Raw genomic sequence first — 14,589 nt, 5'->3', positions numbered from 1 at the left:
ATGCAATCACTGTAGTCAAGTGACTTCCATAACTCTCAATGAGACTTCTGCCATTGTCAACAGGTATTTTGTCCCATTCCTCCTGAGCAAACTATTCCAGCTGTCTCGGGTTTAAAGGGTACCTTCTCCAAACTGCATGTTTCAGCTTTTTCTACAGATGTTCAATAGTATTTAGATCAGGGCTCATAGATGATCACTTCAGAATAGTCCACTGTTTTGTACTGAGCCATTCCTGTGTGTTTTGGGTCATTATCCTGTTGGAGTATTCATGACCTGCAGCTGAGACCAAGCTTTCTGATACTGGGCAGCACATTTTTCTCCAGAATGCCTTGATAGCCTTGAGATTTTTCCATGTTTCACAGTAGGTACAATGTTCTAGAGCTGACGTGACTTGACAAAAGTCATTTATGCACCAAATCCCAAGCCTGAGGCAACCTTGAGAAAGAAACCTTGAGAGGAACCAGACTCAAATGGGAACCCATCCTTATTTGGGTGAAACTGGATGGTGTGATCACTCAACAAATTGTTATTAACACTGGGGAGTGTTATTATGAATATTGTCCGTTCTACAGTCATTTATAGTGCGACAATTGTGTATTGATTAGGAGGCTGTTCTCAAAGACCACAGTTGGCATCTTCTCAGTGAATGTCCAAAATCTTAATGAAGCAGAATACAACTGGAGCTGTTACATCTCTTGGTGCCTTGGGATCCTCGCAGTGTTGGCCTCGTCTCACTGAAGGTCCGAAAACTTCATGACAAGGGACACAACTGGAGCTGGCACAATCACAAGATGGGATGGGTAGAAAAAAAAAGCAGGTAGAGAGGAAATGGTGTAGCTGCTGTTCATAATATTAACAAGCACTCCTTGCTAATGTGCATTTCATCAGGTGTACTGAAACACAAAAAAAACATCCATAACCGCAATGCCTATGGCTGGGCCATTACTGGCAGAAGTCTGTAGCAGACTAAAGGTCCGGGTGCAAGGTAGCATCCATAAAGGCAAAAGGATTGAAAGAAGCATACTCCACCTGGCTTGCCGAAGGGTGTCCACCACAAGCCAATATGAGGAGCAATGGACCAAAAGTGGAGGCATTCCTATGGAGACAGGGACAAGGGGTCCACAACCTCTACCTTAAAGAAAAGCGGAGAGGAGCAGACATGCCCCGACCAAATAAAATAGCAGATCCAAATGCAGAGACGTCCAGTGCACTTGGATGCTTTTATTTCAAAACACAGATTACCAAACTACATACACATGACGTTCCTGTCACTATCGCTAACATAGTAACCTGAGCAAACCTAGTCATAAACATCGAACATACATGAATTACTATACAATGTGCGTGGTTAACATATGACTATCCTCAGAGACTTGAACATGGTACCAACACAAATTCACTAACAATGACTCACCAAAGTCTTGAGACCTAGACATATATATAGCACATCCAATTGCATAATCCAATTTTTCATATTCTAGGAATAATATAATTCAAACTCATGATCAAACTGAGAACCCCAGCATTATAAGTCTTGGTGCCATATCATTCTAGCACTTGTTGTGTTAATACAGTGTGAATTGACCCCACTGACTGTACATAAGCTAAGCAATAAAATCACATTTTGATGAAACTTGTTTTTTATGTAAATATTACACCCAGGTTATTGGGGATGATGATAGAAAGGTTAGTTGAGAAAAGTGGGTGAACAATTTAGACAATGTACAAATTACATATGCTATCTTTCATGATATAGAGAATGTAAATGTATTTAGGCATATATGGCATCTGTTAATTTTATTTTCATCTTATTATTTCCTCAGTGATTATCGTTATGTGGCTGCAGCATTAGCTGTAATGAGGAATGTCACCCAACAGATCAATGAGCGCAAGAGGAGACTGGAGAACATTGACAAAATTGCTCAGTGGCAAGCATCGGTTCTAGATTGGGAGGTTAGTTTGGACAGTAAGAATGATGTTTCATACATTTTAGACATTTGAAGTAACTATAGTCTTAAGCATAAAAGGAATGTGATACAACAAGAGCATATACTGTATTTATTAACCCAAAAAACTTAATCATAATGTGAATAATAAGGTGTAATAATAGTGTTAAGCCATGTGAATGAATGTGAAGTGCTATACCAGCAAATGTATAAATGTGCAAGGTCAAAATAAATAATAACCAAACCTAAGGACAAGAGATATTAAATTGCATAAGCTCAGGTTCAGGTATTCAGAAGCCATACCCCAATCACTTAAACTGTACCTAAAAAAGAAAAAAAAAATAGACACAGTCTTACCTGTGTCTATGTGAAAAATCACATACTGGATGGTCAACACCATCCTAACGAATTTTAACTGCTAATACGGTTGTGGCAGACAACACTAATTTCATGTTATTGTCTGCTTGTTGACAACGTGGGGACCACTCAAAGTTAACAGACCCATTCAAAAGGTCAATACCCAGACATACTACTGATTTTTAAAAAAGATGGTTACAACAAGCAGCCCTTTCTTGGTTGGAGTAAGAAAACCTCTTAATTGCAAGAATCTTGGCATGCAGTGGGCCTACCCTGGCCATCCTCTGTCTCCTAGTACATGGGTCTTAAATTTAGACAAATTCAGTCAAACCAGCCTCCTTCAGACTTTGAAACAATAAACATGTTGAAGACATAGTTCAAAATCAAATCAAAAAACCAAACAGGGATGTAGCATAACAAACACACACACAGCATGCAACGCAACAGTTGCAAGACAAATGGGTTAGAGTGAAAGACGGAGGCTTAAATATAGTGCCTAAAAGAGATCATCCAAAAAGTAGGGGAACATAATTGAGTCACATTAAGGCAACCACCAGTGACAGAACAAATGGGGAGACAAGACATGAATGGGGAGACAAGACAAAATTTAAGATCACAGCCATATAAAACAACAGAAGAAGTGTTTCATTTCAGATGGTTGCCCTCTGGTTATCTCTTTGGGAAGTGTACCAAATATAAGTGATAAGCATGTTGATTTTGTGACCCATTGAACAAACAGTTTAGACCTTGTTTACATGAACTTTCACAGTGCTTACAGGGTTGGATACTGCCACTGCCTCAGCTATATGGATCAAATCTCTATTATGTTAAGTCCAGCATATATTACAATGCATAACTGCTGACTATGCAGGAAGAATCCATGGTTAATTCCTAAACACCAAGGACATCAGGCATATATGGCACTGATTTCTATGCTAAGTTTGGAGCATATTATGCCAATTATGCCAAAAGGCGTTATGCATGATATGCTGTAATTCCTGACAAGCATTTATAAACCAAGAACTATGAAGAAGAGAATGGATACCAAATGATTCACTAAATATTTTTGTTAAAAACAGGGAGAGGGGTTTGGGGAATTTCTTATTGGGGAACTTTTGGGGAAATTTATCTGCAACACTTGGATCTTTGCATGTAATCTTGAGTTTTTGGAAATAAAAGGTTTATTGGGGGTTGAAAGAAAATACACTGAGGTATATACACATTCATCAGAGAGTAAAAGGAAATGAAAATGCATTTGACTATTTAATGGTGGCAAAGCTAGCAGGAGTGTAAGCTCAGGAGACAATGGGGAATGGTCTAGAAACATGATGGCCAAGTAGCTACATTTTTAACCACTGAGACAGGGAACTGGACACTTTTTGATGAGAGACTAATCTTGATGATGCTGATAATGAAATTTATAATATTTTTACTCTTAACAATTTTGGCAACAATGTTTTCCATATGTACATTTTAATATTAGGCACTGTGTCTTTTAGTAAAATGGGGAGAGAATCTTTAAAATTCCTATAGTCTTTTCATATCACACTAATATATATATATATATATATATATATATATATATATATATATATATATATATATATATATATATATAACAGTAAAGATTGTGGAAATTAATAAAAAGAAAACTTTTCATGGGCTCTGGATAACTGTGTTACATGGTAAAATCCCTTTTTGAAACTTGCTTTCAGTTCTTGAAGGCTTGTGTTTTTTGTTTGGATGAAAGGGTATATTGTAATCCTTCTGTAAGCTAGAGCTTATAATTAATAGAGCTTATTATTATCTATGAAGAATATCCAAACTTTCTGGAAACTGCTAGATGGCTATTGTTAATTAAAATTCTCTTCATAATGACTTGTTAATATATTCACAGGTGCACATTCACCTGTGAATATATTAATAAGTCATTATGAAGAGAATTTTAATTAACAATAGCCATCTAGCAGTTTCCAGAAATTTTGGATGTTACTACTGCTTTTAAAGAAAATATGGTTATTTTCATTATAAGCCACATATAATTTTATAGGAAGGCTTTTTTTAATAACTATGAATATATTTATTTTAAGAACATGTGCAATGAATGTGCAAGGTAAATTTTAAATGAATTAAACTATCATTTGTTTGAACACCCCAACAATAATGTGTACACCACTGCTGTAAGCTTGTTTGCCATCCAAAGAATGAGTAAAATAATATAACTGCATCCCTTATTAATAAAAAAAAGAGAAATCAGTTATCCAAAACCTGAGCTTTTTTTTTTAAATTTTTTTTTAATTTTTTTTTGAAAATTTATTGTTTTATTGCACTTAAAAAAAAGTCTAAATAATAAACTTTCTTGCAAGCATCTGGCAATAAACTGTGTATTATTTTGTATAGTAATACAGGTAATATGTTTGTGTTTATGAGCTGTATTTTGTGTAATATGTTTGTATGTTCTTGTTATGATTTGGTATGTCAATATTAAATATCAATATAAATATCAATATTTTGAGAATAAAAAGATCTTGATTATGAGATTGATCCTCTGTGCAGGGTAATGACATTTTGGACAGAAGCTCTGAGTTGATATACACAGGTGAGCTGTCTTGGATCTACCAACCTTATGGGAGGAGTCAGCATCGAGTTTTCTTCCTTTTTGACCACCAGCTAGTGTTGTGTAAAAAGGTACATGATCTTTCTATTTAAGTATAAATGGGGTAAAATGCATTTTTATTTAATGTAGTTATATTTTGTTTAGATAAAAATCCACTATTTACACTATCTCTACTAGACATAATAGACAGAATACACACCATACTAATCCTTGGTAGGATCTTGCTTTGCTCTCAAAAACGTCTCAGACTTTCATGTCATTGCAGAAAGTTTTCGAAAAATTCATTTGAGATTACTACGATTGCATCACATAATTTTTGCTACAGATTTTTTAATAGCATATTCATGCTGTGAATCGTCTGTTCTATCGCATCCCAAAGGTGGACTATTGGATCTGGTGACTTTGGTGGCTTGTGCTTTGTGATTATCATTTATGTGTGTGTCATGTTGTCATACTGAAAGTATCAATGATAAAAAGGTGACCATAAATGGATGTCAATGGCTAGCAACAATATTCAGATGGCTATGGAATTCAAACAGTACTGAAGTTAATGCTCAAATTAGGGGCACTGTTTGTGTCATGAAAACATTTCACACACCACTACCACTAGCCTGAACTGTTAACAAGTTGACAAAATTTTAACCTACCATCCAAAGACCAGTTGAATTTTAACTGCCTTGTTTCTGTAAACCTGTGATCACTGTAGCCCTGGTCTCTTATTCTTGTCTGACAGGAGTAGACCTGATGTGCTCTTCTGCTGTTCTAGTTTATCCACTTCAAGGTTTTACATACTGTGAGTCCTACTGTAAGATGCTATTCTGCTCACTACGGTTGTAATGCTATGCTGATAATTCTACATCCATTTCATTTTAACATTGTGATACCATTGCTAAGTTCATTATATATCATTTAGTTTTAGTATCATCAGATTATATATTAGTGAGTGCTGTTAGCCTGCAATGCTATTTTGCATTGACAAAATAGCTCATTCTGCGACAGAGCAAACGTTATTGTTAACATTAACATTAGAGCTATGTTCTATATCAGCTTTTACTTATTTATTTACTCATATTATTGCTTCTAGTCAATCATATTTATCTTGTTTTACACCCTGCAATTTTATTTAAATACATAAATATGTACACTTATCCAGACACATAGAATTGATACTGTCTTGGTCACTGTGTATATTTAATGAGTAGTTGGTAGATTCCATTTGTAAAAGTTTATTAAAAAACAGCAGGAGTAAACAATCCAAAGCATGAGACAAATACAGAGTCAAAGAAAATTGGTAAAGTCTGGAAAAAAAACAAAACGTAATAATCAAACAGTGAGATGATTTCAAAACAGAAATAACAAATAGGTGAGTCAATGGCAAACAGACAGCAAAAACAAAGGCTTGGTACGAAGGCTGGACTCAGTGAGAATACTTTGTATTGTGCTAACAATACAAGACAAAGTATACAGTATATACTATTTATAAAATTGTCAACATATAAATAAATATATATTTGTATGAATATACAAAAACCCGGAAGAAGAAACTAGACCCTAGATATTTATCATTTTTTCATTTACATGGCTCTCTCAATTACAATTCTTCTCTTCTGAATAATGATGTTTTGCATTTCAGCCATATTTTGTTTCATCTCCCTGTGCCTTCTTACCCATGTTTTCTTTAAAAAATGGTATACATCTTGTAATGGTAAACACTCATACAATACAGCGTGTATGTATGTGTGTGTGTGTGTATATATAATATATATATATATATATATATATATATATATATATATATATATATATAATACGTATGTATATAACACACAGTTTGAGTATTTGCAAGATGTGTACCATGTACCAAGGCATAACAGAATGGCACAATCATCAAACAAGACATAACAAAAAAGTGAATAAGGAAATAATCCCTGTTTAAGGCACCATGCCTTCTTGGCAATATGCCTCCCAGTTCCTGTAAATTTTTTGGTTGTCTTCCACAATCTGCACGTTTGAGATATTCAGGAGACTGTGATTGCAACTTCAGAACCTCCACCTTTTTCTGCTGTAGCCATCGGGGGGTCAACCCTTCTTTGGATCATTATCATGATGGAACATCCAAGTGCATCCCATGCACAGCTTTTATTCTGTAGAATGCAAATTGTCTGCCAGTATTTTCTGATGCCATGCTGCATTAATTTTTCATCAAATTTTACCAACTTTCCTGTGCCACTGGAGCTCACACAAACCCCCAAAAATATAAGAAAACCACCACCATGCTTTACAGTGGGGATGTACTGTACATTTGCCTTGTATGCCTTGTTGACGCCTCTCCAACCATAGTGTTTATGGTTGTGACTATAAAGTTCAATTTTGGTCTTACCACTCCAAATGCCACTGCTTCAGAAGCTGTGAGGCTTGTCTTGTGAGGCTTGTCCTTATTGTGCTTCTTAAAACAACCCCACCACTTTTTTCCATAGCAACCTGTATTTCTCTCAACGATTTTTGTGGATTTTCCTTTGCATCCTGAACAATACTTCTGGCATTAGTGGGTGAAATCTTTCTACCTGACCATGGCTTAGTATAAACAGAATCTCTTATTTTCCACCAATTTATGAGTTTGAACAGTACTGCCATTTTCAAGTACTGAGAAATCCTTTTCCTGCTTTATAAAGTTCAACTACCGTATTACGCAGGTCTATTGGCAGTTCCTTGTTTTTCCCCATGGTGCAGTATCTAAAGTCAATGCATCACCTCCAGAGAAACTCACTGACTGTTTATGAACAGACACTAATTACATTTTCAGTGAGTCACAGTTTGGAAGCTTCCCTTTAATAGCTAATTAAACCTCTGTGTTTCATAATCTGGGCAAACATTCAGGGAGTTGTAAACTTTTCATCAGGGTTGTTTAGGTGAATTCGGTTATCATTAGCATTTAAAAAGACATGAAAAAACTATGTGATAATTAATGACTTCACGTGACTAGTATCCTTAAATAAGAAAAAAATATATTTTGCATTATCAGTCATATTTTCCATTCATTCATTCATCTTCTACCTCTTTTCCGAACTACCTCGGGTCACGGGGAGCCTGTGCCTATCTCAGGCATCATCGGGCATCAAGGCAGGATACACCCTGGACGGAGTGCCAACCCATCGCAAGGCACACACACACTCATTCATTCATGCAATCAAACACTACGGACAATTTTCCAGAGATGCCAATCAACCTACCATATATGTCTTTGGACCGGGGGAGGAAACTGGAGTACCCAGAGGAAACCCCTGAGGCACAGCGAGAACATGCAAACTCCACACATACAAGGCGGAGGCGGGAATTGAACCCCCAACCCTGGAGGTGTGAGGCGAACGTGCTAACCACTAAGCCACCATGCCCCCCCAAATGTTTAACAATTTCTATATATTGTTATATACAATATATTGTTATTGTATATATTCTATATATTTCTATAGATTTCACATATTGCATTTAACTAACCACATACACTTTGGAGCTCAGAATGAGGTCATTTTCAACCGTCATGCATTTGAGCTAGAACTCTCCTAATCCCAAATAAAGGCTAACTAAACAGAATTCACAATTACTTCCAGCCTTTTTTGGGCCCAGTGCATTATATATTTTTAGTTATTTTAAGAGAAGAGCACACGTTTTTATTTTTTGACACATTGATTCCTGTTCACTGTCTCCTAATGTACAGGATCTCATTCGACGTGACCTTCTTTACTACAAAGGACGTATTAACATGGACAGGTATGAAGTGAAAGATGCAATTGATGGATGGGATGATGACTTCAATGTTAGCATCAAGAATGCATTTAAACTGCACAATAAGGACACAGAGGAATTTCACATCTTCTTGGCCAAAAAATTGGAGGAAAAAATTCGCTGGCTTAGGGCATTTCATGAAGAACGGAAAATGGTGCTAGAGGACGAAAAAATAGGTAAATTTTAAAGATGTTAACAGTCTAATTCTTCTGTATTCAGGAAAGCTTTTCTCATGTATAGAACACAAGACATCGTTATATAATTTTTATTTTAAAAATATTATTTATACTAATTTTATCATGTTTTCCCTAATATTAAGTAACATTTATTTTCTAGCCTAACATGCAAATATTGTTATGTACATGTTAATGTTTATTTTTGTGATTTTAATTGAATAGCTAGAATGTAAAAGTTTGTATTTTTGTATTATTTTAGGCTTTAAAATTTCGGAATATCAAAAACGGCAAGCAGCAATGACGGTGCGTAAGGTGACCAAACAGAAAGGTGAGGCACCAAAGCGTTACCAGGTGAATGTTCTTTTCCTATTCTTTATTGCATGCAGTATTTTCATTGTAGTTTTGTGTGCTAATTGGCAAAAAAGTTATACTGAACAATACTGAATACAGAATACTGAACGAGTCTTGTTGACTAACAACATTGTAGTTAAAGAATATAGCACGGTAGCATTTTCAATGAATTTATTAAATACAGTTTTTATTTTTAATTCTGAATATATTCAATATTTTCCATTAATTAATGAATATTCACAATGCTTGTCCTGTTGCTATAATACTTAGTTCATCAATAAAAAGACATTTTTTATACAATTTATATATGTCAACTATATAAAAAATGCTCTTGAATAATGGAATCATCTTATCATATTTGCACATTGTTTTTGAAATCTATTGTACTTCACTGACATACGGTGAAGTATTTTCTTGAATTTGCAGATTCATTTATAGATATCATCTTGAGAAAGAGGGCCATATTATATGGACATGGTATGAAAATGATAAAGGTATATTTATAAGAGTTTTCTGTAGAGTTAACCTTTCTCCAAGATGCCATGGCAGCTGCATTGAAAGAGTATTATAGGTGCCAACACCAAAGATTGTTGATGTGGCAATATAGCAACAACACTAAAGCTATAATTATGCGGTCACAAATATATTCTGGTAATTTGAGATGGATCTATGGAATTTTAAAAGGCAACTATCCTAATACAGAAAGATTGTCTTTTTTCAAGATGCCATGGCAACTTCTTAGCCACAAATATCAAGTGTACCAATTCGTTTCAGATGCAGTATATGTTGAAATACGTATATGCATGCTTAGCTATGATTCAATACATAATAATTCTGGAAGTTTGTCCACTTCAGAGTCATCAGTATTGTTGCCATGTACCTATAAATGTACAGTATTGTACAGTATCTCACAGAAGTCAGTACACCCCTCACATTTTTGTAAATGTTTTATTATATCTTTTCATGTGACAAAACTGAAGAAATTACATTTTGCTACAATGTAAAGAAGGGAGTGTACAGCTTGTGTAACAGTTTAAATTTGCTGTCCCCTCAAAATAACTTAACGCACAGCCATAAATGTCTAAACCACTGGTCACAAAAGTGAGTACACCCCTGAGTGAAAATGTCCAAATTGGGCCATATTAGCCATTTTCTCTCCCCGGTGTCATGTGACTTGTTAGTGTTACAAGGTCTCGGGTGTGAATGGGGAGCAGGTGTGTTAAATTTGGTGTTAACGCTCTCTCACACTCATACTGTACTGGTCACTGGAAGTTGAGTTCTGGCAAAGAACTCTCTGAGGATTTGAAAAAAGAATTGTTGCCCTACATAAAGATGGCGTAGGCTATAAGAAGTTTGGCAAGACCCTGAAACTGAGCTGCAGCATGGTGGCCAAGACTATACAGCAGTTTTACTGTACAGATTCCACTCGCCATGGTCGACCAAAGAAGTCGAGTGCACGATGGGGTCAGCTTGTCAGTGCTCAGACCATAGGCCGCACTGCATGGCTATTGTCCCAGAAGGAATCCTATTCTAAAGATAAAGCAAAAGAAAGCCCATAAACAGTTTGCTGATGACAAGCAGACTAAGATAAACTTATTTGGTTCAGATGGTGGGAAGCGTGTGTGGCAGCAACCAGGTGAGGAGTACAAAGACAAATGTGTCTTGCCTACAGTCAAGCATGGTGATAGGAGTTTCATGGTATGGGGCTGCATGAGTGCTGCCAGCACTGGGGAGCTACAGTTCATTGAGGGAACCATGAATGCTGACATGTACTGAGACATACTGAAGCTGAGCATGATCCCCTCCCTTTGGAGTCTGGGCCGCAGGGCAGTATTCCAACATGATAACGACCCCAAATACACCTCCAAGATGACCACTGCCATGCTAAAGAATCTGAGTGTAAAGGTGATGGACTGGCCAAGCATGTCTTCAGACCTGAACCCTATTGGGCAAATGTGGGGCATCCTCATATGGAAGGTGGAGGTGTGCAAGGTCTCTAACTTCCACCATCTCTGTCTTGTCACCATGGAGGAGTGGACTCCAGTGGCAACCTTTATTTCTCTGGTGAACTCCATGCACAAGAGGGTTAAGACAGTGCTGGAAAATAATGGTGGGAAAACAAATTATTGACACTTTGGGCACAATTTGGACATTTTCATTTCGGGGTATACTCACTTTTGTGGCCAGTGGTTTAGACATTAATGGCTGTGTGTTGAGATATTTTGAGGGGACAGCAATTTTACACTGTTATACAAGCTGTACACTCCCTTCTTTACTGTAGCAAAGTGTTATTTCTTCAGCTTTGTCACATGAAAAGATATAAAATATTTACTAAAATGTGAGGGCTGTACTCACTTCTGTGAGATACTGTAAGTTAAGAGAAGCATGAATAGTGTTAGTTGGACAATGGCACTGGTGGTTTGGGGTATGTAAGTAATAGTTGTTCTCTTTTTTTTTGTACTCTCTTCCTTACTTCTTCTGTCTTTGTTGGTCAGCTCTAAATCTAAACAGGTATGTGCCACATTCATCGTCTTGCCCCCAGAAGCTCATAGCCAAAGGACTGTCTGCAACCACCAATGACTTGGCACACTCCAACGTATTTGAGTTTCATTATCAAATACAAGCTCAATCACCATTCTGGCAAAATTTTGGAAGGTTAGCATTATTGAAAAAATAGAAAAAACATTCAAATGGTAGCTGAAAAAACAAGCTTTTGCACAGAATGGAGGAAAATGAAAGACATTTCTCTGATTGATGCATTCATTCATTCATAAGCAGCTCTAAAGTATGTGCCTGTTTTACTGGTCATGTATTATTATCTGAATTTTGCAGAACTTTGAGGCAACATTAAAGTAATACTTTGTGCAAAATAACAAATAAATACATTAGATAATTTAGCAATATGTTAATTGTTACTAATTTTAATTTACTGTAAACACCTTTGACATTACTGGGTAAAGGTATTCAATTAATTGTAGTCATGAAGAAATATTGGTGCATATATAAAAATAAAGCTGATCTGTGATTCATAGTGAGCTAGACTAGTTTTGTGCATCAAATGATTGCTTGAACTAAAGTTTCACTAAAGCCAATTTTCCAATTCAATTTTACAACCTCGAAGCAGGTGGAGGTGTTTGTAAAAGGACATTTGTACATATGAAAGGTAACATGAAAAGTAAAATAAAAAAATCTTTAACCTAACTTCACAACATTTATTAGATTTTAACCAGTAAGGGTAGTTTTGTTGACTGTTTTCTGAACATGATGTATTTCTTGATATAAATTTTATTTGCCTGAAATGACTTTCTATTTGTATCTTTTTGAAGTTTTCAAAACTTTCCTTCACAATACATTCTAGTTTATTTCAAAGCCATGTTAAACAACAGTAGATTTAACCTAAATCAACAATGCGAATTCAGCTTATCTGAAGCACTTACCATGATGTTCAGATATGCTGTCTAGGTAGTGTTGTCGTGTCAATTATATACATTTGATGGCTTTGTTTTTTTATAAACATTGGATAATGTCATTATCGATACATGGTTGTATACAACCAGTTGCATGAACCTGGATAACTGGCGCATGCAGTAAAAAGCACCTAGATACATCTTTGTGTATGTGTGCACACATGCAGAGACCTTTCATCAAACAGGAAATTATTTATATAATGTAAAATTACAATATTTACAATAAATACTACTGTCCTATACATGCAGCCTCCTTGACCACTTTTTCTTGGCTCATTGCCTGATGATTATGAGTAGTCAATAGATTAACAGTTACATCCCTATCCAAGCATATAATCAATCATAGGTCACCATGGCAGTAAAAATCATTTGGGTTATCAGAATCGCACTATTTTGCCAATTTCCATGGGTTAGTGAGGACCTTGGTTAATTTCTCAGCTTCCTTCTTGTTCCCATTGCCATCAGCTCCCGAATTTTTAGCTTCTGCAGATCCATTAGCCTTTCTACTGTAAACAAAATTTCATAAAAATCTGGCTATAAGCAGGGAGAGGTTGAGGTGCATCACATGGCTATTGATGAACATAAATTCCTGCGGATGGTAGAACTGAAACAGAACCGGTTGTGATACAGGTGTGATGTATGTTGACAATGTCTGAACATTTGCTTATCTATTTGAAGTCTTTGGAGATGTTTATTAGGAATTTTATTGACTCTACTATAATAATGTATGTGAACAATATCATAAACAGGACTTATAACAATTATTCTCTGAGATGAAATCCAGAAAAGAAGGTAAAAGCACACACAAAGATCCACAAAGATTCTAGCTTGTATGCACACATGCTCAAGATTGTATCCAGGTGATTCTCACTGCCCTGCTCATTCAGATGGTGGAACATTTAGTAAAAAGGTCAATTCATAAAGGAGGATGAATTCTTCAGTACATATTAAGATATAGAGTCCATACTCTGCTAAAAACTCACAATTCTTAGTTCATGTTAATCATTTTGATGGATAGATGATGGATAGAAGCATATTTAAGGTATTTTTGGTTCAATTTGTATGAGTTTTATGAGAGTTTTGGATGTCTAGGAACTTAATTAATTACTCTGACTGTTCAAAATTGCAGTATGGCCTGGATACCTATTACTCAATAGGCATATCCTGGCTCCAGATAAATTATTATGAATGTTATAGGCATTTAATTTTGCCAAGAATATTTTGTGACCCATGACTATGAACATGAACTGACAGTCACCTGATGTGTTTTTTGGACACCCTTGAAGCCAAAAGAAGTACCTAGGAAATCACTAGAATGTTTTTTTTTTTTTTTTTTTTTTTTTTTAAAATATATTTTGCATTGATTTAATGAACTACCCAATGTAGAAAATGTATTCTTTTTTGGTGATCAGTCATTATTTTGTATAACATGAATTGACAGTGATTAGATAAAATCTTAAAATATAAAACATGTTAATGATGATAAAGCACTGTTTTCTTTTGTTATATTGTTTTTATATTGATAACTGAATTGAAATGGTATAGGTTTTATAGTATACCACAATTTAATTTTTGTCCCCTTTGCTGGGTATTTGCCTCTCTGTCTTATTGATGGGTAAAAAGAATAAATCCTTAATTTCTAAGAATTCGTAAATGTTATATCTTGTGTCCTGTGTTATTCATCATAGAATTTGGTGTAATGATATAACACTATTGCACTATTTTTCAAAAAAGCCATAGGTTTCAGTGAATCTATTTTTTAGATTACATGAATGCCAGTAACAGGTCATTTACTACTAATGTGCTTTAATGAGGCCAAAATACATTACATGAATGTTATTTCTATGTAAGACCATATTCCTATGTGCATGAGCATAATTGCCTTGCTACAA

General features: G+C 35.5%; 1 protein-coding gene across 12 annotated transcripts in view; it reads left to right on the top strand.

The window, feature by feature from the left end:
* arhgef9b (Cdc42 guanine nucleotide exchange factor (GEF) 9b) overlaps positions 1 to 14,356 on the top strand; it is a 78,395-nt gene extending 64,039 nt beyond the window's left edge. For 3 of the 12 annotated variants that reach the window (XM_060885103.1, XM_060885106.1, XM_060885112.1), the window contains 6 exons: positions 1,824 to 1,953; positions 4,860 to 4,991; positions 8,636 to 8,879; positions 9,139 to 9,230; positions 9,638 to 9,707; positions 11,726 to 14,356. In XM_060885103.1, the coding sequence (XP_060741086.1) occupies positions 1,824 to 1,953; positions 4,860 to 4,991; positions 8,636 to 8,879; positions 9,139 to 9,230; positions 9,638 to 9,707; positions 11,726 to 11,907 (850 nt within the window). In that variant the 3' untranslated portion in view covers positions 11,908 to 14,356. Of the gene's footprint in view, positions 1 to 1,823; positions 1,954 to 4,859; positions 4,992 to 8,635; positions 8,880 to 9,138; positions 9,231 to 9,637; positions 9,725 to 11,725 lie in introns of all 12 variants that reach the window. The other 9 variants (XR_009649379.1, XR_009649380.1, XR_009649381.1 and 6 more) reach the window with 9 other exon arrangements.
* The last annotated feature ends 233 nt before the right edge of the window (positions 14,357 to 14,589 follow it).

The sequence above is a fragment of the Tachysurus vachellii genome, chromosome 13, assembly GCF_030014155.1.
Source record: "Tachysurus vachellii isolate PV-2020 chromosome 13, HZAU_Pvac_v1, whole genome shotgun sequence".
In the NCBI taxonomy this organism is placed as follows: domain Eukaryota; kingdom Metazoa; phylum Chordata; class Actinopteri; order Siluriformes; family Bagridae; genus Tachysurus; species Tachysurus vachellii.
Note: the sequence above shows the minus strand (reverse complement) of the source record. Positions and strands in the feature narration are given on the sequence as shown.